Source organism: the organism of the source record quoted next, unplaced genomic scaffold, assembly GCF_019419815.1.
Source record: "Pyrus x bretschneideri cultivar Hongxiangsu unplaced genomic scaffold, Pyrus_bretschneideri_v1 Contig2, whole genome shotgun sequence".
Lineage (NCBI taxonomy): Eukaryota > Viridiplantae > Streptophyta > Magnoliopsida > Rosales > Rosaceae > Pyrus > Pyrus x bretschneideri.
This window is the reverse complement of record NW_025999501.1, coordinates 12,517,635-12,542,587: the sequence shown is the minus strand read 5'-3', so window position 1 is coordinate 12,542,587 and position 24,953 is coordinate 12,517,635. Positions and strand designations below refer to the sequence as shown.

General features: G+C 38.5%; 5 protein-coding genes across 5 annotated transcripts; 4 read left to right on the top strand and 1 right to left on the bottom strand.

Moving 5' to 3' along the window:
• Window positions 1-5,060: 5,060 nt before the first annotated feature.
• Window positions 5,061-8,663, bottom strand: LOC103949446 (protein SSUH2 homolog). Its single transcript, XM_009360560.3, has 7 exons — window positions 8,502-8,663; window positions 8,173-8,379; window positions 7,711-7,777; window positions 6,757-7,088; window positions 6,456-6,597; window positions 6,167-6,292; window positions 5,061-5,799 (listed from the first exon to the last, which is right to left on the bottom strand). Exons 1-7 carry the CDS (start codon window positions 8,524-8,526, stop codon window positions 5,433-5,435), a joined length of 1,266 nt encoding a protein of 421 aa, XP_009358835.2. The 5' UTR covers window positions 8,527-8,663; the 3' UTR covers window positions 5,061-5,432.
• A 726-nt stretch (window positions 8,664-9,389) lies between these two features.
• Window positions 9,390-10,842, top strand: LOC103949445 (60S ribosomal protein L35a-1). Its single transcript, XM_009360559.3, has 5 exons — window positions 9,390-9,536; window positions 9,653-9,688; window positions 9,793-10,021; window positions 10,125-10,167; window positions 10,653-10,842. The coding sequence occupies exons 1-4, from the start codon at window positions 9,505-9,507 to the stop codon at window positions 10,164-10,166; spliced, it is 339 nt and encodes a 112-aa protein (XP_009358834.1). The 5' UTR covers window positions 9,390-9,504; the 3' UTR covers window position 10,167; window positions 10,653-10,842.
• A 1,840-nt stretch (window positions 10,843-12,682) lies between these two features.
• LOC103949444 (neutral ceramidase 2) lies at window positions 12,683-16,846 on the top strand. Its single transcript, XM_009360558.3, has 10 exons — window positions 12,683-12,871; window positions 13,149-13,485; window positions 13,897-14,105; window positions 14,187-14,540; window positions 14,618-14,882; window positions 14,969-15,233; window positions 15,334-15,459; window positions 15,645-15,708; window positions 15,799-15,968; window positions 16,111-16,846. The coding sequence occupies exons 2-10, from the start codon at window positions 13,172-13,174 to the stop codon at window positions 16,660-16,662; spliced, it is 2,319 nt and encodes a 772-aa protein (XP_009358833.2). The 5' UTR covers window positions 12,683-12,871; window positions 13,149-13,171; the 3' UTR covers window positions 16,663-16,846.
• A 308-nt stretch (window positions 16,847-17,154) lies between these two features.
• LOC103949443 (probable sugar phosphate/phosphate translocator At3g11320) lies at window positions 17,155-19,564 on the top strand. The gene is made up of 4 exons (XM_009360557.3): window positions 17,155-17,794; window positions 18,302-18,405; window positions 18,503-18,731; window positions 18,998-19,564. The coding sequence occupies exons 1-4, from the start codon at window positions 17,348-17,350 to the stop codon at window positions 19,154-19,156; spliced, it is 939 nt and encodes a 312-aa protein (XP_009358832.2). The 5' UTR covers window positions 17,155-17,347; the 3' UTR covers window positions 19,157-19,564.
• A 1,461-nt stretch (window positions 19,565-21,025) lies between these two features.
• Window positions 21,026-24,921, top strand: LOC103949442 (E3 ubiquitin-protein ligase HAKAI homolog). The gene is made up of 5 exons (XM_009360556.3): window positions 21,026-21,184; window positions 21,277-21,367; window positions 22,036-22,400; window positions 22,562-22,620; window positions 23,532-24,921. Exons 3-5 carry the CDS (start codon window positions 22,146-22,148, stop codon window positions 24,643-24,645), a joined length of 1,428 nt encoding a protein of 475 aa, XP_009358831.1. The 5' UTR covers window positions 21,026-21,184; window positions 21,277-21,367; window positions 22,036-22,145; the 3' UTR covers window positions 24,646-24,921.
• The last annotated feature ends 32 nt before the right edge of the window (window positions 24,922-24,953 follow it).

The following is a 24,953-nucleotide window of genomic DNA, read 5'->3' as shown; positions in this document are numbered from 1 at the left end:
GCTAAATCCTAACTCATCGCCCAACTAGCGCCTAACATCTTTTAAAACTGATAATTATGCCTTTTGATCTAAGAAACCTCACTACTTTCTAGTTTTAATAATTATGTTGTCTAGCAAGCAATATTTGAATACTATGCTAACTTTGTTTTTCTCGCAAGATGACTCACCTAATTCGCGTATGCGTTTCTGACAATATTTTCAGTTAGAGTGGAAAGCTAGCAAGATGCATGCTATGCCTTGTGCGTGTACACTTTGCTTATAACCTCTAACAATTAGTTTTATTTCTTTTCTTATGAAAGATTAACAATCACAGTCAATGGTGACTTCCCAAATCATGCAAACTTGTTACCCGTCAAGATTCAGTTTGCTACTGACTTTCACATTTTTGTCCAGATGCCCTATTCTTCATCTATGGGCAATTTTAATTTTTCCATTTTTAATTTATATTTGTTTTGGACGCCAGGCTATTTGCAACTGAAATATTATTTTTTGATTAGTTAGGATGTTTTTGTGATCTTCTTAATGTTGATATATATCGTGTTGATCTAATACCATATTTTCAGACTACATTTATTTGTCTTCTATTGTGTTTTTGACAGACTTTTGTCCCGTGTTTTCTATGCGTAGTACTTTTAAAATATTTGTCAAACAACTATTTTTTCAATTGAAGTGCTTTTACTCATTAAAAGTCGCTTTTGACTCTTTCAAAAAACACATCCAAACAATATATTTTTCTTGTAAATCTTCAATCCTAGGTAATTTCCTTCTTGTGATCGTATTGTTTTTAATTATAATTTGATCGGTATGATAATAGAATCGGTAAAAAAAATATTATTAATGTATTTGTAATATTGTTTTGTCATTATTAAAAAGAGAACAATCTTTTTAAGTATGCTAGATGGTGAGTGTTGTACTTCTCTAAAAATTGATAAAATAACGCTTATAATCCCGAAACACTTATAATGTTTTGCTAACCATTACACGTTTTACATGACATTAGAAGGGAGTCACGGAGTTTCAAGTTTCTCACATTCCACCACAAGATTTTGAACGATACCCATTTATTTATTCTATTTGTTTGATAAGGTTAATTGCTATTTGCCCAAAATGAGGGATCACCTCGTCTTGTTATTATGTTTTGCCTATACCGGTTGGAGTAAATTTTCATTCTCTACAGACCATAGTCTTTATACAATGCTCCGTTAAACTGTATTATTATATCTGATGTACCGTATCTTATTTTCGATACACTGAAAAATCTATGCACTACTAGTAGCTAAATGTTTCCAATAAACCCTTCACACATTTACCTGTGAATCTTACTATCAAATCAAATGTAACTAATTCCCACCCATAAGGGTAGTTTGGATATTGTAACGCACAAGACTTTCCGCCGTGCAAATCTTGTACCTCAAAGTTTTACTGTTGCACTTTGGGAACGTTCCTCGATCCTCGTTTCCTAGCTGTCAGTTTGTCATTGGACACAGGACGGCAGCCTCTGACTGCTGACATTCCCGCGTTTGAATAAAACATTCAACGCACCACGTGGCACTACTCACGAGCCCACAGCTCGCATACAAACACAACACTTTTCGTGTTTTACCGTACCCTCTCGTGTCGGCACGTCTAAAATCTAACCGTTGTAATATGAGTGCGACTGCTTCTGGCTTTATAGCCGTTGGATTTGACCAGCCTGGAATTATCGCAGCGGTTGATTTCTTGAGCTAAACGATGAGGAGCAGCATTTCCCTGTATAGAGTAAATAAGGGTACATCATTATAGCTCGTGTGAACTAGAAAATAGGACTTTAATGAAAAATTTATGGTACTATTTATTTTAATAGAAAATTATATTTTACACTAATAGTGTGTATATTTAAGATTGAATATAATATTTACATGTATTTAATATAATTATTATCGAATTATTAGATATATTCAATATATGTATTTATATAATTACAATTTGATTGTCGATGTGATGATTGTATAATATATATATATATATATATATAAGTATTGTAGCAAAATCTATAAAGTTGTTAGATTATTGATATTGGATGTCACGTTGATGATGTACATGTGTAATGGAAGTCTTTCTCTAGTCATAATATATCACACATGAGATAAACTTTCTTGTAACAAAACACATAATCTTCTCTCTCTCACACAAACACAAGAGAAATTGTTCTGTAAGGAAGCCCATGCGATTTCATCTCCGCTCAACAGACTAAGAGATCCCATGTATTTCAGTCTCACACATACTCATTTTAGTGAATTCCATTTGGACAGTCATGTGACTTGGCACGAAACTCTATATTCCCTACTTAAGAATTTTCCATAAACACGCATAAACAGCCTCATGTTTTGATTAATCTGGCCTCATTCGCGTAACTTGACAACTTCTTATTGACGATGTATATTCAAACTATTTGACACTTATAGGCCGAGTCAATTACACTAAATTTTAAGTGGAATTTTTATGGGTGAAGAAATTCAATGGAAGCTAACAATGCATTACAAGATAATTGTGGTGGAGTCATGCCTACAAATATATAAGCAAAGACTAATCATTGTGATTTTCAACCTGGCTACCGAACTATACCATGACCTCAGACTTATGGTGGCCAACAAAATGCGTGTCAAAAAAGGGATGTATTAAACCCAGCAACAGGATACAAACTTACTTATAATGATGATTTTACTGCGTTGGTTTTTGAAGCTAGTTCCACACTTGTATGATCTTTAATTGTTTTACATAAAAAGTGTGTTATTATTTTTGAATAACGTTGCATGAAAGTTTTGCTTGTAACATGTAATATAGGAAACATTATATTATTATTTTTATTGTAGGTGAAATAGGATAGAAACTTAACTATAATGAGAATATAGGTGTTGTGGTGATGTTTTTTTTACCTAAAAACGTATAATTAATTTGAAATACTGTCACATTACATATAAATTTTTATCGTGAAAATCACGTCGCATGCATGTTTTGTTTCTATTTACTAAGTCAAGAGCGACAAAAATTGTATTTGAATTTCTTGGATTTTTATTTTTGTTTGTTGTTCCACAAAGAATTAAAAAAGAAGACAGAAAGATGTGAGCTTGGAAAGTTGTTTATTCCAAATTGAGGGGGGTCCACACGTTACGCCTAACAAATAGATTTGGTGGTGAGTTTAGGCGGTACCGCATCTCCACTAAAAATAATTTTTCGTCTTCTTTGTTTGGCCAATTAGTTGACGTGTATCGTGTGTTATTAGCTCTATGTATCGTTACATTGACATTTACGTTACATTAAAGTTTTGTTTTGTAACAATATAAAATATATAAAACGTTACATTATCTTTTTTATATGTGAAATAGGATATAACTTACTTACAATGAGAATGTGATTGTGATGATGAATAAAGTAATTATGTGTTTCAAAATTTTTGCACAGCAATTTTGTTTAATTTGAGATACTGTCACGTTGCATGTAAATTCTTATCGTGAAAATCACGTCGCATGCATGTTTTGTTTCTATTTCCCAAGTCAAGAGACAAAAAATTGTATTTGAATTTCTTGGTTTGGATATTTTTCTTGTTCTTCCTCAAAGATTTTAAAAAGAGTAAAGAAAGATTTGAGCTTGAAAAGTTGTTTATTCCAAATTTCAAACCATAACAGAAACAAATAAGCATGTAGTGAGAGGGTCCACACGCCAAAACCAACACGGGATGATGTAGTCGTTGAAAGCAAATTTCAGGTCTGTATTCCACACAATACATTTTGGGTTCGATTCCTGACACTGATGAATCACATAATGATGGTTAGAAGGAAGTTAAAATGTATTTTTGAATCTTTTCGACCCCTAAAAAATCCACTCACCACGCCTAACAAATATACTAGGTGGTGGTTTTAGGCGGTACCGCATCTCCACTAATAATAATTCCACTTCTTTGGTTGGCCAGTTAGTCGACGTGAGTGTGTATGGTGTGGAAGACTGGACGTGGGAATCTCTGAATTTTAGGTTGGGACTTGGGAGGGAAGGACACGGACGATGTCAAACTCAATGGCCCTCCACGAAGCCCAAAGTCCTTCAAAACGCATTGACAGCAGAACAGAAGCATCAAGCATGGTTGGTGATTGGAGAATTGGACCTTCAAGTGCTACGTTGTCACCTCCAAGTCTTCCAAGCTCCACACACACTCCATACTCAACTTTAAGTGCAAAAACAAAGAGATAAATTAGAAAAAGAAAAGCATTCTTGTCTTGCTAATAAAGATTTTGGTGTCACCGACGCATGAGATTTAGGCTATGTTTGAACGAGAGATTTCTAAGTCCTAATAAAGAATTGAGGTTAGGTTGCAAAAGAGGGTTTGTTGAGTTGAGAATTATCGTCCTCTTCACTAGACCAAAGTCTAGGTTCGAGTCTCGTTACCAATAATCCCTCTAGTAGGCTATTCGTAAAAACAAAACAAAACAGGACTAAGACCTCTTCTTTACGTCCTCAAAGTGACTTATGGTATTACCCCTGACCCTGGAATGGGGTAGCCTCCCCTCTCTCTAAACATTTTTCAACAAAAAAAAGGAAAAAGAATGGAGGTCAGGTTAGAAAAACTCTCCATAAGCATAGCACAGTGTAAATATAAGAGGCATTTCTAATCCCCTTTATCTAGTATTTTGTGATCAAACATTAGGGCATGTTTGAGATTGCAGTTGTAAAGCGTCTTTGTAACTTGCCTGAGCTATAAGCTTCAGCTGGAATTGTTGCTATTATTTGAACAAAGCAACAGCAAACTCTACATACAGAGTTTGAGAGAATTTTCAGCGTGCCGGAATATAAGGTGGTACATCACGTATCACTATACAAGCAGTGAGATATTTGTGTCAAAAAATTAACAACCTAAACAATAAAACTTTCCAACTTATATAATAACACGTGATGTACCATTCTTGTTCTGAACGCAATGAAAATTTCTCAGAGTTCGGTTGAAGTAATCATTGATTTGAAATTGGCACAAGTAACTAATTTCACAAAAAGCGTTTGGCCAACTTGCATCTCCAAAAGCATTCAAGACCTTGACAAAACCTTATGAACATTTTCAACCACAATATTCTATTATACAAGAAAAACAAACTGAATAATAATATTTATAAGCATACGTTTACAATGTACCGATAACTCATCCGCAACAAGCAGCAATGGAAAATGTTTTAGTCTTTGACTCTCTACAACGATGCATCGGACTCGCATCCGTGTGAATCGAATTTGAGACCTCCATCCAAAGTCTACCGACCGCCTTTAGACTCTTGTGCACAAAGTATTATACCTTTTAAAAATACATCTCACGCAGATGCAGCAACATTATTTTTTATTCTCACCGAAAGGAGCAAACCACTAGCAAATTTGATATAGGATTGACAATCTTCAACTTTACAGCTTCAACCACTCTAAGCAAGGGCACAACCCCCAGCAAAACCTGGAGGGATAGTAGTCCTTAAGTACACCTCCCTGCTAAACCCGATGATATAGAAACTGAACAACCGAGTACGATGAGCCATGGTGACACGTGTAACTGGCACAACGGAGATTGTGTGCCTCTCACTTACCACCCTTGCAGTAAGAGGTACATGAGCTCTGTCTGCAATGACTTCGGAGGAGAACTGGTTAAGAAAGAAAGAGTCGGCAAAGAAGGCTGGAGTGCACTGGTATGCCTGAGTGTTGCACAACTGGACTCCTTTTGCTCTGTGGAAAACCTCATCTGGAACAGATGCTGCTCCGCTGGTTGCACTTACCTTTCTGGTTGAAAGCGTCTTCCTGCAAGAGAATAAGCATTTTACTTCAATATACTGTTTCATACAGGATGATGTTACATAAGCATAAGAGGTGCAGTAGGAATGTGAGTTGGATACTTTTTCGTATCCATGCGACCAGCACTAAAAAAAAAAAAAATTGTGTATGTATGTGTGCACGCGTGGGCCTATTACTCATACAGTTTAATGATCCCCCAATCAGAAACCATTTCAAAAGACGTGATAAAGAAATTTGGAAATGATATGAGCAATGATGGTCACTTGAAAAAAGAAATGTGGTAATCTGGATTTTATTGCAGATCATATGAAAACATATCATGGACTTTGTGCCACAGCCTATGAAAATATATCATCGCTAATGAAAATCATACCATTTAACAAGAGCAACATTACGTGTCAAAAGAGAACCATTCCCTTGGCATGTCAAACATTTTATTAAACCACGAGATCCACACGTTGCACAAGGGATCTTTCCTTTACCATTGCAACTCCCACATCTGCATAGACAATATACTAGTGAGAGACGGTAAAAATTTAAAATCCGAATAATACATATTGCATAAGAAGGTTAGATTGTATAGTCCTCAGATTATAGCTTGAAACCAGATTAGAGCACCAATTATTTATAACTAGATTAGTAGGCAATAATAAGCATCTCACATTGAGTCGGATCCATCTTTATGAGCAATTAAGCCCCTTCCATAACAAGCAGAACACGTAGCCATCTGATTTTCTTTGTAGAATCCAGGTTCTTGATTTGCATTGCATGTAGGACACACATTACCACCTCTTCCCCCACAACCTGCAAATCTTTTTGAACATTTTGTTAGATCACAACAAGAATATATACTATCACTAAAGCTGTGGGAATGATTTTCTGTCCAGAAGATACTCATAAATTACCATACAAGAAATAGATCACAAGTCCAAAGTTCAGAGTCTGTAATTCCTGAAGCCTTACCTGAACATTTTTCAATGGACTCAGAATGAGGGATTATTGCCCGTGATTCATGATGGGTTATAAATAAAACAGGAAACTGAGACTTCAAATCCAATTCCCAGATTCCAAGTTCTGGCCCCTTATCTTTTCCATCAATATTGCCACCAAGGTATGGCTGCGTTTCTCTTAAGGTTTCCCTTTCTTCAATGAAAGTATCCAGTGTTCCCACATAAACGTTGCAATCTTCTACTTTTTCAATTTTCCAGGTCCGTGCGGGACGACTTCCCCAACAGCATCTATGCCCAACATGATCAATGAGCAATTCTCGTATTTCTACTTCATCCAGGATTTGCCTATACGCAAACATTCAGTTTAAAAGAATATTCTTGACACTACAATGTTGAACTTGAGAAAAATACCATAACAATTTCCGCAGACTATATGCAAGGGTAAAATGATAAATACAGATTTTTTATGCATGTAAATGGGGAAAAAATAACAAGTGAAAATTTCTAAGAGAGCAAGACGGAAGAGGTTAGGGCAATACTAGGTTTAAGTAAACCTATATGACAAACTGACAAGCAATCTTCGTAGAAAAAATGGTTATAGAATGACAACGTCTGAATCTGGTACGTATTACTTGAAAAGCTCGCCTGATCCTCGTATGTTTTTAATTTTCACTTTTATACAATGACCCTTGAACCCATTTCATGTTTTTGGATTTACTTTGACACGATCTAACCTAGTACCTATCGCTTTTTTCACCCGCAATGTCACTTGACTCATGTTCTGAACCTCAAGAACATAAACAGGCATTTTGGTTTGTAGTTTCAAAAAGACAATCAAACCAATATAAACAATAAGTAACCGGGAAATGCTTAAAATGTGTGATCCATTCCACCATGAATTTAGAAATATAATCAGTTCAAACGCAATGTGTGTATCTTAACAATAGATGCATTCCACCGACCATACCTATGGAGTTCGCTTGTGGCGCCACCATAACCTTCTCCATATCCACCTTGATAAGCAACAGCTTGCTCTGCAAGTTTGTAACCATCACAATCAATGACAAACAGCAAAGATTCATAGTTCTAAAGTAAGTCCAACAATGTAACCCTCCTTTTCCCAACAAGACAACCAAATCAAAAAGGAAAAACAAGTCAACCCAACACTGTACGTAATGAACTCAGCCATATTGTTCTTGAAGAGATCCGAAATTTCGAATTAATTGAGAAGCTAAAAATCATAAAATTTAAACATTGTTCTCTACCCTCAATTTCTCAGCAACCAAACAGAAGATAAAACTCAAAAGTTTTAATTTTTTTCAACGAAGTTCACTTAAATATCACAAATGACAGCTACCCAATAATGAAAACGCAAAACCCACATCGAAAACATCGCAATTGGGATATAACGAAACACAAATTTGCATACCAGAAGGATCAGGCTCCTGCGGACTAACCAGACCGGCATGGATAGAAGGCGGGTAGCGATCAGAATCAGCAGCCGCCGACCGTATCTCCTCGACGCTGACATCAGTCCCGGCCAGCGCCGCCGTCGGAAGCACCGACCCAGCTCTTCCCACGTACTGGTACGAGCTCCATTTCTCACTCCCCTTCTCTCCCAATTCGCCGCTTCTCCCTTCAGCAAACGATCACAAAAAATAAAACCCATTAACAAAAACGGAATCCAAACAAAACAATCAAACATTTTATTTGTTGATGAAATCAGAAAGGTTGGGAATTGGGGGAGTGGGAATGCACCTGATGAAAGCAGAGGCTCCTCCATTGCTGTGTGGGTGTGAGAGAGTGGAGAGGATGAGAGAGCTGGAGATCGGTGGGCTAATTATAACGTGGGATTTACTTCGCCAGTAAGGCATATGAATCGAGTCAATACCAATCCAATTAATTTTAGATTGATCGGTTTGTCGTGGACTCGTAGGCGCGAGGAGGAGTTGGTCTTTTTACCGCTTAGCGCGGCGAAGGATTAACCGCCAAAAGGTGTTCCTCTCAGAACTGTTCATTTTAACAAAAAATTATATTTTTATACTAAAAAATTAATTTTGGTATTATTTAATTTGCCCTTTATTTTGTCTTTATTATTAAAATTCAAAGTTTTCAAACCTTTTTCATTAGTTTTCCTTTTATATTAAAAAGGGGATAGAAGGTTTGAATTTGAAATACAATGAATTATAGAGAAAGACACTAACCACAGAGCAATCCACCACTTATGAAAGTGCTTTAGAACTATAACAAACAATTTAAGTTCTTACGTCTACCATTGTCGGAAGTGCCTTCAATTATTTAGACTAAACACACTTTCATTTTTAGCAATAAAAAGTTGTTTTTGACTTGTTTGGCAGAATTACTTAAAAAGTATTTTGAATTTATAAAAATACACCGCTCAAGTGTTTCTTAGGGTTTAGGAAACACTCTCAAATAATTTTGCATAAATCACTTGAATTTTTAGTAATAATTTTGAATTATTTGTAAAAGTAAAGTGTTTTCTCGAGTAAGAAAATTCTCAAACGCTAAATTATGTCAAATTAAAATTTCACAAGTTAGGGTTTATCTTGGGCCTAAGACCAGTAGGCCCAAAAAATAACAGTACCCAAAGCGTACTAATCACACAGTCCGCGCATACACATCGTATAATTCCTCCTGCCGTATATAAACCCTTCACTGAATCCTCCTCCCCTTTCTCCTAGGGTTTCCGTCTTCCCAACACACCAGCAGCCAACAGAGACGCACAGAGCTCCGTTCGAAAATGGTGAAGGGACGCCAAGGAGAGCGCATCAGGTCCCCTCCAAAATCTCATCTCTTAAACCAATCCTTCGTCAATTTCTCCAACCACTTAATAATAATCAAATTTCTCATCATTTTTTTTCTGAATTTTTTTAATAATTTTTTCGCAGACTTTATGTGCGAGGAACTGTTCTGGGATACAAGAGGTACTAAAAATGGAGTTTTTCTGATCTGGGTTATTGAGCTAAGGGCGTGTTTGGCAATGGGTTTTATTGACATGGGGGTTTTTGCTTTTGGGGTTTTTTTGTAGGTCCAAGTCGAACCAGTACCCGAGCACGTCGCTGATTCAGATCGAGAATGTGAACACCAAGGAGGATGTGGCGTGGTACGCCGGAAAGCGGCTGGCGTACATCTACAAGGCCAAGGTGAAGAAGAACGGTAGCCACTACCGTTGCATTTGGGGAAAGGTCTCCAGGCCTCATGGAAACAGCGGCGTCGTTCGCGCCAAGTTCACGTCCAATCTTCCCCCCAAATCCATGGTAATTGATTTGTTTGGTTAAATCTTTAAGTTGCCAGTTTTGCTTAATGTTGATTTGATTAGGGTTTAATTTGTTGATTACTTTGGTTTGTTTAATTAAACAGGGAGCTAGAGTCAGGGTTTTCATGTACCCCAGCAACATTTGAGGTACTAATTTTTTTCGTTAATGTGTTAGTTTTAAGGGCATTGTGATTTCAATTACTATTGCACTTATTCTGTTGCTTTATTGCATACCCGAATAGATGAACTCGATTTAACAATCACCCATTAACCAAATAGTTATGAATGGAAGGAATTTAGGCCTCTCCTGGTTTACGGGTCGAAACTTATTTCATCTGATCTCTAATAGAATGGTTGAAATTAACAAGTAGTTCAGATTATTAATTGCTCTCACAACAGAGCTATGCAAAAATACTGCACTCTGTCGGGTTTGGACCTCAGCGAGACTGTCAAACCACCAGGATGTCCCGAGATGGACTGATGGATATGTGAATCGAGTTTTAATATATTTAGAATAAGCAATTTTCCCTGGTACTTGCACATTTGCATATATGTTTTTTGTAGTCATAGTTTCGTTTCTTTCGGTGTGTGTGTTTCTTGTCGTCATTGTCGTCGTTTCATCTGTTTTGCAGGTATGTGGCTAATGTAGATGATGGAATGCATTGGAGGTGGAGCATTTCAAGTTTTGGTTTTATTTCATCTAGAATCGTGTTTAGACTTTATAAATCTTCTTGTACTCGTGAATGTGAGATGTTTACAAAGATGCTTGCTGCTTCTTTTGAATATGCCTCTTGTTATAAAGTCTTCTATCTTGTTTCTGCATTCCATCGTGAATTATCTGCAAGTTATGCGTATAGCTTTTTTGTGAAGAACGAAAAGCATTTCAATGCGCGACTCTTTGGTGTGTGGCAACTGCTTGGGTCTGTTTCAATACATAAAATTTATATGCGACTGTTTGGGTCTGTTTCGGATGGTGTGTTTTGAGAAGCTATGAGTTTTGATTCGGTCATTGAATACCTCTTGTATTAGTTGATCCCACTGCGTAAAGCCTTCGTTAGGCTTCTCTGTTTTCCACCGCCATTGTGGCGATGATGAGCCTAACAAATGTGTTGATAGTGCGTCCGCGACTCCGGGCAGAAATTTCTCTCTTGGAAAAACAATGGAGATTAGCATTGCATATGATGCAAATCGCTAGGGGAGGGATCGTGTAACCGGAATTTGAACATAAGTTCTGTTTTACTTTGGAAAGAATCAACAGGAGAGGGTTAGGAGGACGGGAATTTGAACTTAAAATCTCTTTTGACGTTGGAAGGAAAAGTATCACTATAACTACATCCATGTAAATTGCATGGTTAGAGGTTAGAACTGCCAAAGATTTTTCCTGTTTCAGAAAGAGTTTTAGTTAGAACAGTCTTTTTGCTGTCTCGAATTTTAATGTCGTAGAGTTGAGGATGTTCCTACAAAGGTAAAGAGGTGTCTCAAGGGTGGAGAAATTTTTTAGTTTCCAGAACGTGGCTCGATATATGCCAAGTAGAGTATTTATCATAATGATCAAAATTTAATACTCAATTTCATAAATGTCAATTTTTGAAAGAGAATTCAAATTTAGCCGAAATTACACTCGAAAAGACTCAAATACCCTGAAAATAAAAAACAATATAAACCTAAGTCTAAACCCTCTGAGACAAAAGTATGCACTTTTGCCGATTCATTCACCAACAACAAAATATGCAACTTTTGTAAGCTGATGAATGGATATGGATTCACTGAGTAAAAATTATTATTGGTGTATATGAACGATGAACCTATTAATTGTAATCGTAGTTTTCTTTAATTCTAGCAAAGAAGTAAAGTTTCCTTTGATCCAATACCCACCTATCCCACATACAAAGCAACTGAATTTTATGGCTTATCACTGGAAAAATTGTCGGCAACTGGATTCCATGAAGATGATTCAATTTTGGTGGAAAGAAAATTAAGAAAACCCACATCAATGACAACTCATATAGGATTCAAAGGTTACAATAATTAAATGAAATCATCAGTAAAACAAGCCAAAGAGCTCCAATCAAAATCCTATGGCAGTTTCTTTAGAATTCAAAGGTTTTAGTCAAATTACCCCTACCAAGTTGGGGGAATTAGAACCCATGAAAGAGGAGGTGGCTATTGTTAGTATTTTAAGATATTTCCATGGTGTTGAAGCTTACTTTTCGGTAGTCAAGTTAGTGTTCCCTGGTGACAACCAAATAGTATGGGAACTTAAAGGATTTTTGTTGTAGTGTAATTTGGTTTTAAAGTTTTGGGCATTAAAGTCTATTCAAGCACATTTTCTGTTATTGATAGTTTTTATAAAAATGGACATTTTTGAAATTGAGGGATACGTTTTGGCTATATATGATAAAATCTTTACCAAGTATCATAATACAAATAGTTGATTTTTTTTCTTTTCTTTCAAGTATCAAATTAATTGTACTATGACATTTGATGTACCGAGCTGTATTCCGGCAAAAATTCCTCTCCGTGGTGTGGGGAATGGTAGGTAAGCTCAGTGACTCAGTGCCCCATATCCTCCCACATCACCTCCTCCACCAATATTACGCGTTCACATTAATCTGTGAGAAATATCTTCGACTTTGCAATCATGTCCTCTACCAATAAAACAAAACCGGCACAAATCTTTCCAACCTTTTCACACTCCCCAAATCCCCACCCATTTTCAGAAACACGACGACGACATACGCGTACACATCGTCAAAATTTGGGCACTCCCCTAGTCGATCCCACTGAGTATCGCCTCCTTGGTGGTTTTTTGCAGTATCTGTCTCTCACCCGTTCGGATCTTGCCTATGCGGTTAGTCACGTTACTCAGTTCATGCATCCCCTACGAATACTCATCTTATAACTGTCAAACGACGATTATTAACACTCCAAAAAACTCATGCCGCATTGATCCACCTTCGTTTGTCGGCTCAACTACTTCTGTTTTATGGCTTTGTACTAATCACAAATTTCTTTCTTTTTCATTGACCCCACTGCCCACATGACAGCAAGAAGCTTGACACTCATAAAAGCACTCATACGCTCTTCTTTTCTTTCCAAAGTTTAAATCTTTCTTTCCCACTTCGCAGTTCACAGGGACAAGGCATATGAGATGATGTTCATAGTTTTCCTGCTGTTCTCACTGCACAATGGCGAAGCAGCGTCTTCGTCGTCTTCTTCTTCCTCGGCTTCGAATTATCTGATCGGCCTCGGAAGCCATGACATAACAGGGCCTGCTGCCGATGTGAACATGATGGGATACGCAAATGCAGAGCAGATTGCTTCTGGGATTCACTTCCGGCTTCGAGCTCGCGCGTTTATTGTGGCAGAACAACAACAGGGGAATCGTGTGGTGTTTGTGAATCTGGATGCATGCATGGGCTCCCAAATTGTGACAATTAAAGTGCTTGAGAGATTGAAAGCAAGGTACACATACACAACCCTCCTGCTAATGTTTTTTTCTCATTTGTTTGAAGGTTTGATTTTTCTTACTGGGTTTTACTAAAATTGCTCCCTATAAGCATATATTACGGAATCATAAAAATACAACCTATGGAAAATGAGCTTATTTGTGACTGTTTTCAGAACAGTTAAAAGCACCAAAAACGCTTTTGACTGCGTTTAGAATAAAGCTAAATGCTTCAAGGCCTTAGAAGCGTTTTTAGGAAACCAAGTTCTCTTTAGAAAGTACTTTCATGACTTTATTTTAGAAAATTTTGACGTATTTCTAATAAACGCACTTTAAGCAAAAGCGCTTATGAGTAGAAGAATGGCGTTTATATACAATTTAGTGTGTATGTTACTCTATTTCATTACTATTTCATTTGTGCAATCAAGGTATGGGGAACTTTACACAGAGAAGAATGTGGCAATTAGCGGGATTCACACTCATGCAGGGCCTGGGGGCTACCTTCAGTATGTTGTGTATATTGTGACTTCTCTTGGGTTTGTAAGACAGTCATTTGATGTTCTTGTTGATGGCATTGAGAAAACCATTATTCAAGCTCACGAAAATCTCCGTCCCGGTTCAATTTTTGTGAATAAAGGTAAGGAATTTCACTCATAATTTCTGTAGTCTTGTTACCATTTTGTGATGCTATTTTAAATCTTTTGTCATTGTTTTATAGGAGAGCTCTTAGATGCTGGTGTTAACCGCAGTCCAAGCGCATATCTCAACAATCCTGCAGACGAGAGGAGAAAATACAAGTATGATGTTGATAAAGATATGACACTCATAAAATTTGAAGATGACGAGTGGGGCGCTATAGGTAGCTTTAACTGGTTTGCAACTCATGGAACTTCCATGAGTCGTACAAACTCATTGATAAGCGGAGATAACAAAGGAGCTGCAGCACGATTCATGGAGGACTGGTTTGAACAGAAAGGTGTTAAAGGTTTCGATGGCCTATTTGCCAATAGATCAGATACTGGCAGAATCCCCAGAAGAGTCTCAACCCTAGTTCCTAACGATGATGCGAAAGGTAAGTGAAATTTTTTTTGTCCATGATTTAGTGTAGACTGTTCGGCTTTCTAATAACAAATGGTATGTACGTAACAGGCAATGAGTTGATGACACTCGCCGCCTCCTTTCAACCTTATAAAGGACAACCTGTGACAAGGCTTTCAAGTTCTGCAAGACGGGTTAGGAATGCTTTGAGGAAGGCGGAAAGGCCTGAATTTGTATCTGCATTCTGTCAATCAAATTGTGGCGATGTAAGCCCAAATGTTCTTGGTGCATTCTGCACAGACACAGGACTTCCGTGTGATTTCTATCACAGTACCTGCAATGGCAGAAATGAATTGTGCTATGGCCGGGGACCAGGGTACATGTTTCTACAATCTCCCTAAGATTCATATAATGGTGAAACATCATACCTATGCCGTTTTAAACAATTTCTTCATTTGGCAGTTCCGATGAATTTGAGAGTACTCGCATAATTGGTGAAAGGCAATTCAGAAAAGCTGTGGAACTGTTTGACAAAGCAACTGAGAAGCTCAAAGGGAAGGTTGGATACCAACATGCATACATAGATTTTTCCAGCCTTGAGGTCTCAGTTCCGAAAGTTGGAGGGGCTGAGGTAGTGAAAACGTGCCCCGCTGCCATGGGGTTTGCCTTTGCTGCAGGAACCACTGATGGCCCTGGAGCTTTCGATTTCAAGCAGGGCGATGACCAGGTAAGAAGTATCTGGAGCAAGTTTGTGCCTTCTTTACATAAATCTTGATTGGTTAAGCAACTCAACTTTGCCATGATTGTTTTCTTTCATGCTTCTGTAGGGTAATGCATTCTGGAGATTGGTAAGGAACGTGCTGAAGGCACCAGACCAGGAGCAAATCAATTGCCAGTGTCCGAAGCCTATTCTGCTTGACACTGGGGAGATGAAGGAACCATATGATTGGGCGGTATGTATTTGTAGCTTTTTTACTGGCTCCATGCCAGATTTGTGATGCTGTTAGCGGAATAACTTATGGTGCAAGGCATTACAATTTGAATAATTTCTACGGTGTAAATGTAATATCAGAAGATAAATTTTTTGTCCGAAATTTTTAATTGGCACTGATGAAAATATGTCTAACTACATCTGCAGCCCTCAATACTACCGGTTCAAATTTTACGAATTGGACAGCTGGTCATTCTCTGTGTACCTGGAGGTACAACCAAACCTATTTTATCGTGTTTACACCCTTCGCGCCATTATTGTTCCTCAACGTAGTAAACTAACCTAGATATCGTTTCTTCAGAATTTACAACCATGGCTGGAAGGCGCCTCCGCGATGCTGTCAAAGGGGTCCTTATCTCTGGAGGTAGGAAAGAATTTGACAACAATGTCCATATAGTCATTGCAGGGCTAACAAATACATATTCACAGTATGTTACCACCTTCGAGGAGTACAAAGTGCAGAGATACGAGGTTCGATTCACTCATCCCTCAACTTTTGTGGTTTGTTCATTCTGTAATTTATCATGTCTTCCAAAATTAGGAACATAATGAACAGAATGGAGTGTTACATTCCCAGAAGAAACACGAATTCTGATTTTTGTTCACTTTTAAGGGAGCCTCCACGCTTTACGGACCACACACACTTGAAGCGTACATCCAAGAATTCAAGAAACTAGCTGCAGCTCTCGTCAATGGCCAAACTGTCGAACCAGGTCCACAGCCACCAGACCTCGTCGACAAGCAAATCAGCTTACTAGCACCAGTTGTCCTGGACGCCACCCCTCTTGGTGTTAATTTTGGGGATGTTAAAACCGACGTACCTCTAGATTCCACCTTCAAGAGAGGCAACACGGTTGCAGTCACCTTCTGGTCTGCTTGCCCAAGGAATGACCTCCTGACAGAAGGCACATTTGCATTGGTTGAGATTCTACAGAACGACAAAAAGACATGGGTTCCGGCCTATGATGACGATGATTTTTGCTTGAAGTTTAAGTGGTCACGGCCTGCAAAACTTAGCCCTCAGAGCTATGCAACTATTGAATGGAGGATACCGGAAAATGCAGCTTTCGGTGTCTACAGGATTAGCCATTTTGGTGCCTCAAAGAATTTACTCGGGTCCATTCGCCATTTCACAGGTTCTTCAAGTGCTTTTGTAGTAGCATAGGCAGTTGGACATGCTGCACGAATGCACACTACCAACATTTTAAATTATGCACTGACGCTCCCCACAAGGCTTATTTGTATTGTTGCACTCCGTACAGTGTGTAGCAGTAGACCGAGGCAGGTGAATAGTTCTTCTCTGCTATATCTAACGTCTTAAGTCAAAGGAGAAATTACAGATCAGTGAAGATTAACGAACTAACGATGCTTTGCCCAACACTAATTACCACCAAACGACACAAGTCCAACCGAAAACCAAACCAAAGTTGCCGGCCTAACGTTGTCTTAACGGAATATGCGACGCCGGCAATCGACATCTTAATCGCAATCATCAGTTAATTACAACGTAATCAACATCCCTCTCTGATTCCTTCACTGTCTCCGCTTATTCAAAAGGTGCGCGCATTTTGTCCCACTCCAATATTTCAACAATTCAAAGCTGACAATTACCTGAAAAAAAATATTTAAAGGAAACCAACTACATGATTATCACGCGCAACACCAACCGTCCGATGAAAGAAACAGCAAACGCTCTCACCATTTGTGGGCCCGCCAAACCATAAAACCGGCATCACCCGTTTACCGTTACCACAACGTATAACTAAAGCTCGCGCCTTACATCCCCTTCGCACTCTTCGATTCCATTCGATTTGGTTTGATTAGATTCTATTCGATTCGATTCATATTCGATGACGATGTCGGCGCCGATCGAATGGACAACGGTCTGGATGGTCGCCGCCTGGTACGGCTCCAACATCGGCGTCCTGCTTCTAAACAAGTACCTGCTCACGAACTACGGGTTCAGGTTTCCGATTTTTCTGACGCTCTGCCACATGACGGCGTGTTCGGTGTTCAGCTACGTCGCCATAGCTGTGATGAAGGTGGCCCTACTGCAGAGCCTGAAGTCAAAGGTTCAGTTCGCCAAGATCGCCGGGCTCAGTGTCTTTTTCTGCTTCTCCGTCGTTTGCGGTAACGTGTCGTTGAGGTACATTCCCGTGTCGTTTAATCAGGCCGTCAGCTCCACCACCCCGTTTTTCACCGCCGTTTTTGCTTTCTTGATCATCAAGAAGAGGGAGGCTTGGCTTACTTATGCCGCCCTCATTCCTGTTGTTGCAGGTGTCATCGTTGCTAGTGGGGTAATCTAATCTTTCTCCTTTTTTTCTTCATCTATGTTCTTTTCTGATAAGACCGTCTAACAAATATGTTATGTTATACGACTGTTAATATGATATGTGAATATAAATCTTATAATTAAACAATATAACACGGAAGACTTTCTGACAGCGTGACATCTAAACTATATATGGAATATCGTATCATTGCATAGGATGAGAGTGTATCCTTTTTTTCCCTCCTATTGTGTGGTATAGGAGACTACTTATGTTCTATCCATAGCGCATGCTTGAAATTGGTTTTAGAATGGGTAAAAGTGCTTTTAGATCACCGAGAGCACTTGTGATAGCACTAGATGGAAGAAGTTAAAAGTGCTTATGGGTTAGAAAAACACATGAGAGTTTCAGGAAGAACTTGGATTTTTATAAAAATTTCGACGTGATTCTGATAGATGCGTTTCATACCAACTACAACTAAATTTTATTTGAAGAGGTATCATCTGTTTCATACCGACTTTCATATGGTTGCAGGGCGAACCAAGCTTCCAATTTTTCGGGTTTATTATGTGTATTACAGCTACATCTGCAAGGGCATTCAAATCGGTTCTTCAACAAATTTTGCTTTCCTCTGACGGGTGACTTTTTCTTCGATTCATTTTTGCTGTCTCAATTGTTTTTGTGGTACACAAGTCAAGGACTAGACTTAACGATTCATACTTTATTGTTTTCCAGGGAAAAACTGGACTCTATGAACCTGCTGTTGTACATGGCACCATTAGCCGTGGCGTTCTTACTTCCTGCAACACTGTTGATGGAGAAAAATGTGGTTGGAATCACAATCGAACTTGCTCGAAAAGATATCAAACTTATTTGGTACCTGTTCTTCAATTCTTCAATGGCTTATTTTGTTAACTTGACCAATTTCTTGGTCACCAAGCATACAAGCGCTTTGACCCTTCAGGTAATAGTTGTGTTCACACAATGACATATTTTAGTAATCTCCTTCTGCACAAGACGGGAGAAACTTGCACTCAAACAAAATTGTCAAGGTGGCGGTATCTTAGACCTATCATGTGACACCGTTATGCCTTAACTTGCCCACTTAGTATCGTGTTATTGATTTGAGATACTGTCACTTTAACGTCTTATTTGCATGTAAATTATTTCTTCATTCAGAGAGATAGGGTTTTTAATTTTGACTATATAATTGGTCTTTCTTAAAAACAGGTGCTGGGGAATGCAAAAGGGGCAGTTGCTGTGGTGGTTTCAGTTTTGATATTTAAAAATCCAGTGTCATTCATGGGGATGGCGGGTTATGCACTCACTGTCCTTGGAGTTATTTTGTACAGTGAAGCCAAGAAGAGGTATAGTCGAATCCATCTCTAGGGCAAATGTTTGGGGGCCAATGCACCTTTTTGTGGAGAGATTTTTTAATGTGACGGGAATGCAGGGTGGTACATTACGTTTTCCTATATAAATGGTAAGATTCTTGTGTTAAAAAAGTAATAACGTAAAAAATAACATTTCTTACCACTTATATAATAACACATGGTGTACCACTCGCGTTACGACCATAGGGAAAAATTTCTCCTTTTTGTGCCCACTTTCATCTTCTTTTTTGTCCACGCCCAATGCGCTTGCGGTGATTCGAACTTAGAAATATAGAATCTTTTTCGACATTTGAAAGAAAAGTACCATTAGTTCAATATATAGTGTACACTTTTGTCGGTATTGTTTGCAAATTGTAAAATAAACTCTTTCCGAGAAATAAAAAATAGCTCGATTGCAGTTAATCAGTAGCAATATGCAGGTGGTATGAAAAACTATTGATTTTCACTTTGTTTGGGGCAGTGTTTGCTTAAATACGTTTCGAAATTAACGTTATAATGATTAACTGATCATACGACCAGTGGAAGCAAAAGATGTATGTGTGTATCTATTTTTCAATTTAAAATGGTAAGAATAACGAATGTTCACCATAAATGGCAAAGCCATGAATTGTGAAGGTTGAAATATAAAAGGATAGAAGTTTCTAACTTCTTTTTGTTGTGCTCCATAAAAACACATTCGGTTGTGAAAACTCGTCAAACACTTTCACAATCTTGCCCGTTTCTTCGCATTTAGAATACAATTCAATCAACGCATACACACAAACACATTCAATGCAACCTCGTCATGCTTCTTCATACATATTATTTTCATATGTGAGTACATTAACCTTGCACACGCCGTCAGAGCAATGAGAGTGGTGAAATTATTGAGCTTTTCATCATTGCTTTTTGACTCAAATATCATGTTATGGAAGAGATACAAGGTATCTTCTCATCGATCTCTACAATAGCTTATGAGCATGGCATTCAAAAGAGAGACACTTAAGTGGGGTGTTTCATTAAACACCTTGTGGGCATGACCGATTGACTCATATAATTTATAAGTATGCATATTGGGCTCTATTCGCTCGCTCAACATTGCATTAAAATACCTCTTGGGCATCATATACTGGTTGTGGCACATAATGACCTTAAATAGAGTCTCATAGGACTTGAAACTTCTCTACACACCCAGTTCCTTCATACTACCAAACAACTTAACAGACTTTTGAATACTTATAGCCTCATCGTAGTGCTCCTTAACGACACTGTTCTATGTTTTTTTTAATCACAGACCAAAGCAACGTTGTTTTGGCTTGCATATTAAAAAAATAAAACACAGAAGAAGTAATGAAGCATAAAACATAGAAAGTAACGAAGTAGTTTGGCAGATTCAACAATAATTCAAAGGACCAAAAGGGTGAAATCCTCACTCTCAATGACGATTTTCAGCAATCGAAGAAGCGGCCACCCCTCCTTATCCTCATGTAGCTTCACCATGTTCACAATCAAAATTCCTCAAATAAGCCGTGTGTTGGATTATCTAGCGTGATTTGCACCCACACATTGTTATTTGTATACTACTGCACTCAGCACCCCATCTCAAGATTCAAAGTTATTTCCCCTATAGTATCACTAGTGAAAAAAGTTACGTCATCACAATTAAGCACAAGCTCATATACTTCTCGTATTAAGTGAGTTGAAATTGAGACCAGTTATCTTTTTTTTTGAAAAAATAAAAATTAAAAAGTGAGTTGAACTTGAGACCTCCTTCCACTTAAACCTTGACTCCCTTTTTTTTTTTTTTTTTTTTTTTCCCAAATAGAACCTTAAATTTATTTATTTTAATTTTTCGTTAAAAAACCAAAAGCCCACACCAGCCCTCAAGTGGATCAACCCAATAACCAACCCAAGAAACCAAACCAGTAAACCAGTCTCCTCCTTCTTCCAAATCTGAGCCCCTCGTCCCGTAACCCACCCGCCAATCAACACAATTTCAGAGTTTCTTCTTCTTCTTCCGCCGATTTTCCCCAATTCAGTTCAGGTATTGCTTAAATTTCTTTTTATTTTTTCTTAATCCCACATAATTTAATATCTAATTACTAATTCAATTCAATTTCTATCGGATTGTATTAGGGCTTGCGGCGGTAACTGAATACCATACCCTTTTCAGACTTGGGTTGCTCGAGCTTACGACCGCCGACGACGTCGTAACGAAGAATTTCCGGTAAGTCTATTTGCTCGTCCCGATCAGTCCAAAGAAAATTGGAAATTTGAGATTTGAGCTTTGGAATGCAATACCAACTTCTAATTGCATCCTGAATTGGATTCAATGGAACCAAACCGAGATTTCATGCTGCAAATTCCAATTTTTAGGATCACCTGCGTAGTTTAATTCCTGATTGATACAGAGTTTCGAGAGAACATGTGAAAATTCAACTTGTTGGTGTTACTTTTTTTTTTGTAGCATCCACCTGAACCTTGTAGATTAGCTTATCGCAGTTAGAATTTTTTCAGGTCAACCTTCGTTTTGTTCAATGATGTTCTGCCTGTGTGGTTTCTGTGTTTGGTTCTTACAACTTAGGAATACCTTGTGGCTGACTGCTTACCTCTAGATTCGTCTATTGCTTGTGTAGATTTGTGAATAAGCTATAGTCTTTGCACCTTCTCCTGTCTGTCTGTTATCAGTCTTCGATAATTTCCTTAATTCTGGTCATAGACGTGAGAAATAAAAACGCTAATATCGAACCAAATTCTGTTCAATCTAGTTTTAATTTTCAATCCCAGATAAATGCATCGGTGCTTATACATCAATTGACATCCATGTGTAAGTGCATAATACACTCTTTTAAATAACCCCAATATGAGGACTTATCATTTTCTATTCATCTACAGGAGAAGATATTCAGTCTTGTAATTGTATACTGAAGTGGAAATTGTAAGCGTGCTATAGTAAGTCGCAAACTTTATACATTGATTAGAAGAGGGTAACAGTATAGTGAAAGATGCTTCAGATCCGGCTTAAGAGTGTTACACCACCAGAGGGTGCTGCAGGGGCAAAACACTTGGCAGAAGAGACTGTGACTGTTGCATGCCCTGACCACCTTGTCCTTGCTGATCTTCCTGTGGCAAAGGGCATTGGTGCAGCAACCACCACTACTATTGTCAAGACTGTAGGCCGCAGGTCTCGTCGGCAGCTTGGAGAACGTGTCCACTTTTGTGTTAGCTGCGATTTTCCAATTGCTATCTATGGACGCCTGGTATGGACCAACTGAATATGTCTTTCCATATCTTTGAGTTGCTTTCGCTTTAAATTTTTCCCTCCTTGTATTGGGTTTCAATATGGTCTTGGTGTTATTTTCATAACCTGAGCCTCATACATTTAGACGTTGGGGAAATTAACTAGCTTGTGTTCTTGCAGAGCCCTTGTGAGCATGCCTTTTGTCTGGATTGTGCTAGGAGTTACTCAATATGCTATCTGTAAGATTTCTGAACTTTACATGTGTTCCTTTTCTTTCGCCTAGTGAAGGAGCGGAAGGGTTTTCTTGGGCTTGCATGTGTACTTCTATTATTTAGAGGAGGACTCACCCAAGGGATTTAAATTGAGGGATAATACACTATAAGGCTAAACTTGTTAGGAATTGGCTTGTCAATGGTTGTGTCCTATTTTTATTTAGGATTCTTTTAGGAAAGCGAAAGGTGCACATATTCTTGTCCTACAAGGATTAGGAAAGAATTAAGTTTTCTTGAACTATTAGATTAGGAATCTTAAAGCAGAAACGGAATAGGAATGTAAGTAATAGAATACGAAAATAAATCAGAAAATAGGCATGTAAACTGCACCCTGTACCTATAAATAGGGTGCGGCAAGGGGCAGAGAAACAAAAAGAAAATAGAGACAGCCGAGAGAAGCCAGAGGGATTTGTTGTTGGGAACTTTAACGAAAAGCTTCCTGTACTGTTCACTTTAACGAAAAACCACATTTTTACACTAAAAAGTCGATCCTAGTACTATTCACTTTACCCTTTATTTTGTCCTTATCGTTAAACTCAAAGTTTTCAAGCCCTTTTCATTAGTTTTCCTTTTGTTCTAGGGTTTACAAAAGCACTGTATGCTCTATTATCAATTCAAAGAAGTCGTGTTTTCTCTACTTAGACAAATCACAACTGGACGTAGGCAAAAGTTTTGCCGAACCAGTATAAATCTTGTGTGTTTGTAGTTATTTTCTATTTGCTAAGTTTAGTCTACTGCCATATACATCAAAGAACAAGTTCCATGGGGAGATGAAAATCTAACAAAATTTGCATCAATAAATTATTGATTACCACCATGCATAGGATTTAGTTGATGAATGATTTGAACATCTAACTTTCATGATTTATGTTTCACAGTTGTGATGAACGCATCCAGAAGATTCAGACAATCAAAATGATGGAGGGGATCTTCATTTGTGCAGCACCTCACTGTCTGAAATCTTTTCTGAAGAGGGGTGAATTTGAATCTCATATTCACGAGAACCATGCTTACCTTCTTCAGCTAAATGGAGACAAAATGGATGGAAATGAATCAGAATCTCAAAATACCAAACAATGTACAGTATCTGAATCCACTGCTCGTGCTCCGTCAAGGCCAGTATTTTCCCCTGGTTCAAATTCTCAGCTCCATGACCGCGAGGACAAAGCTCGGCTTCAACAGTCTAGAGAACAATCACTTCCAAGGCCAGTCATGCAGCCCAACTCAGCCCCAGCATTTGGGCAAGTTCAGAATAACCCACCAGACCCCAGTCAGCCCCCAGGCTTTGACAGGCCTGCTCCCCACAATCTCTTCCATCGACAAAGCTACGATTCAATGGGTGCTCCAATGCAGGAATCTGGCCAGTTTTCCGATAAGCAGCAAGGAATTTTATCTGAGACTCCCTTTTCTGAATATCCACCCATGCATTCCATTCCGCCCCCCAATTATGAAATTCCTGTTAATTCCAGTCAAATGAGGATGCCCCTTCCATATGGCTTTCCTTTTCCCAGTGATGGATCCCAACAATTTTATGGTGCTCCCTATGAGATGGCACGACAGGATTCAGCCCCAGATGTTGGACCAGAACAGGGGTCGTTACTGGGTTTCGCCCCAGGTTCAGTTGGGAACATGAATTTTCCGGCTAGTTATCCACAGTCTTGGAATGCAGGACAGGCTGGTGTTCCTTTTGAAGCTTCAACAGGGGGTCAAGGAAATACAGATGGTTTCTCTAACTCTGCAGAGTCTCAAGGAAAAGCTGCATTTTACCAAGGAGAATATGGACGGAATCCCGGGGGTTTGCCCTTCAATTCTCCGCAAATGACCAACAAAGCAATGGAAGCAGTGCAGGGTGGTAACACTATGGATCCTAGGGACGGCAAAGGTGTTTTAGCAGCACAGCCCATGTCACTTCCTCCGCCGCCTCCACCGCCACATCACATGTCACAACTCAAACGTAAGTTTTATCAAGGCGATACGGGACGAGACGGATAGGGCTAGGTCTGGAAACATGACTACCCCTGATGGCTGGTGGTGGCCAAGTCTAGAAAAGATTAATTTTTGTAATTTTTCCCCTTTTTTCCCCTCCCTGGAACTGGTTGCTGTTATATTGGTCCAAGGTTCTCTCTGAGTAATTGTATTTCCATGCTTCCGGTTAAACTCTTTGTTCCAATTTTTAGTAGTTTGCACGTGTCGAATTTAAAAATGAAGATGGCAATACATGTATAGCTGTTTTGGAGGTATGCGGAAATCATTAATCCTTAGTGCTGATTTTGATGGTAGTATTTTAAAATATTTCTCAA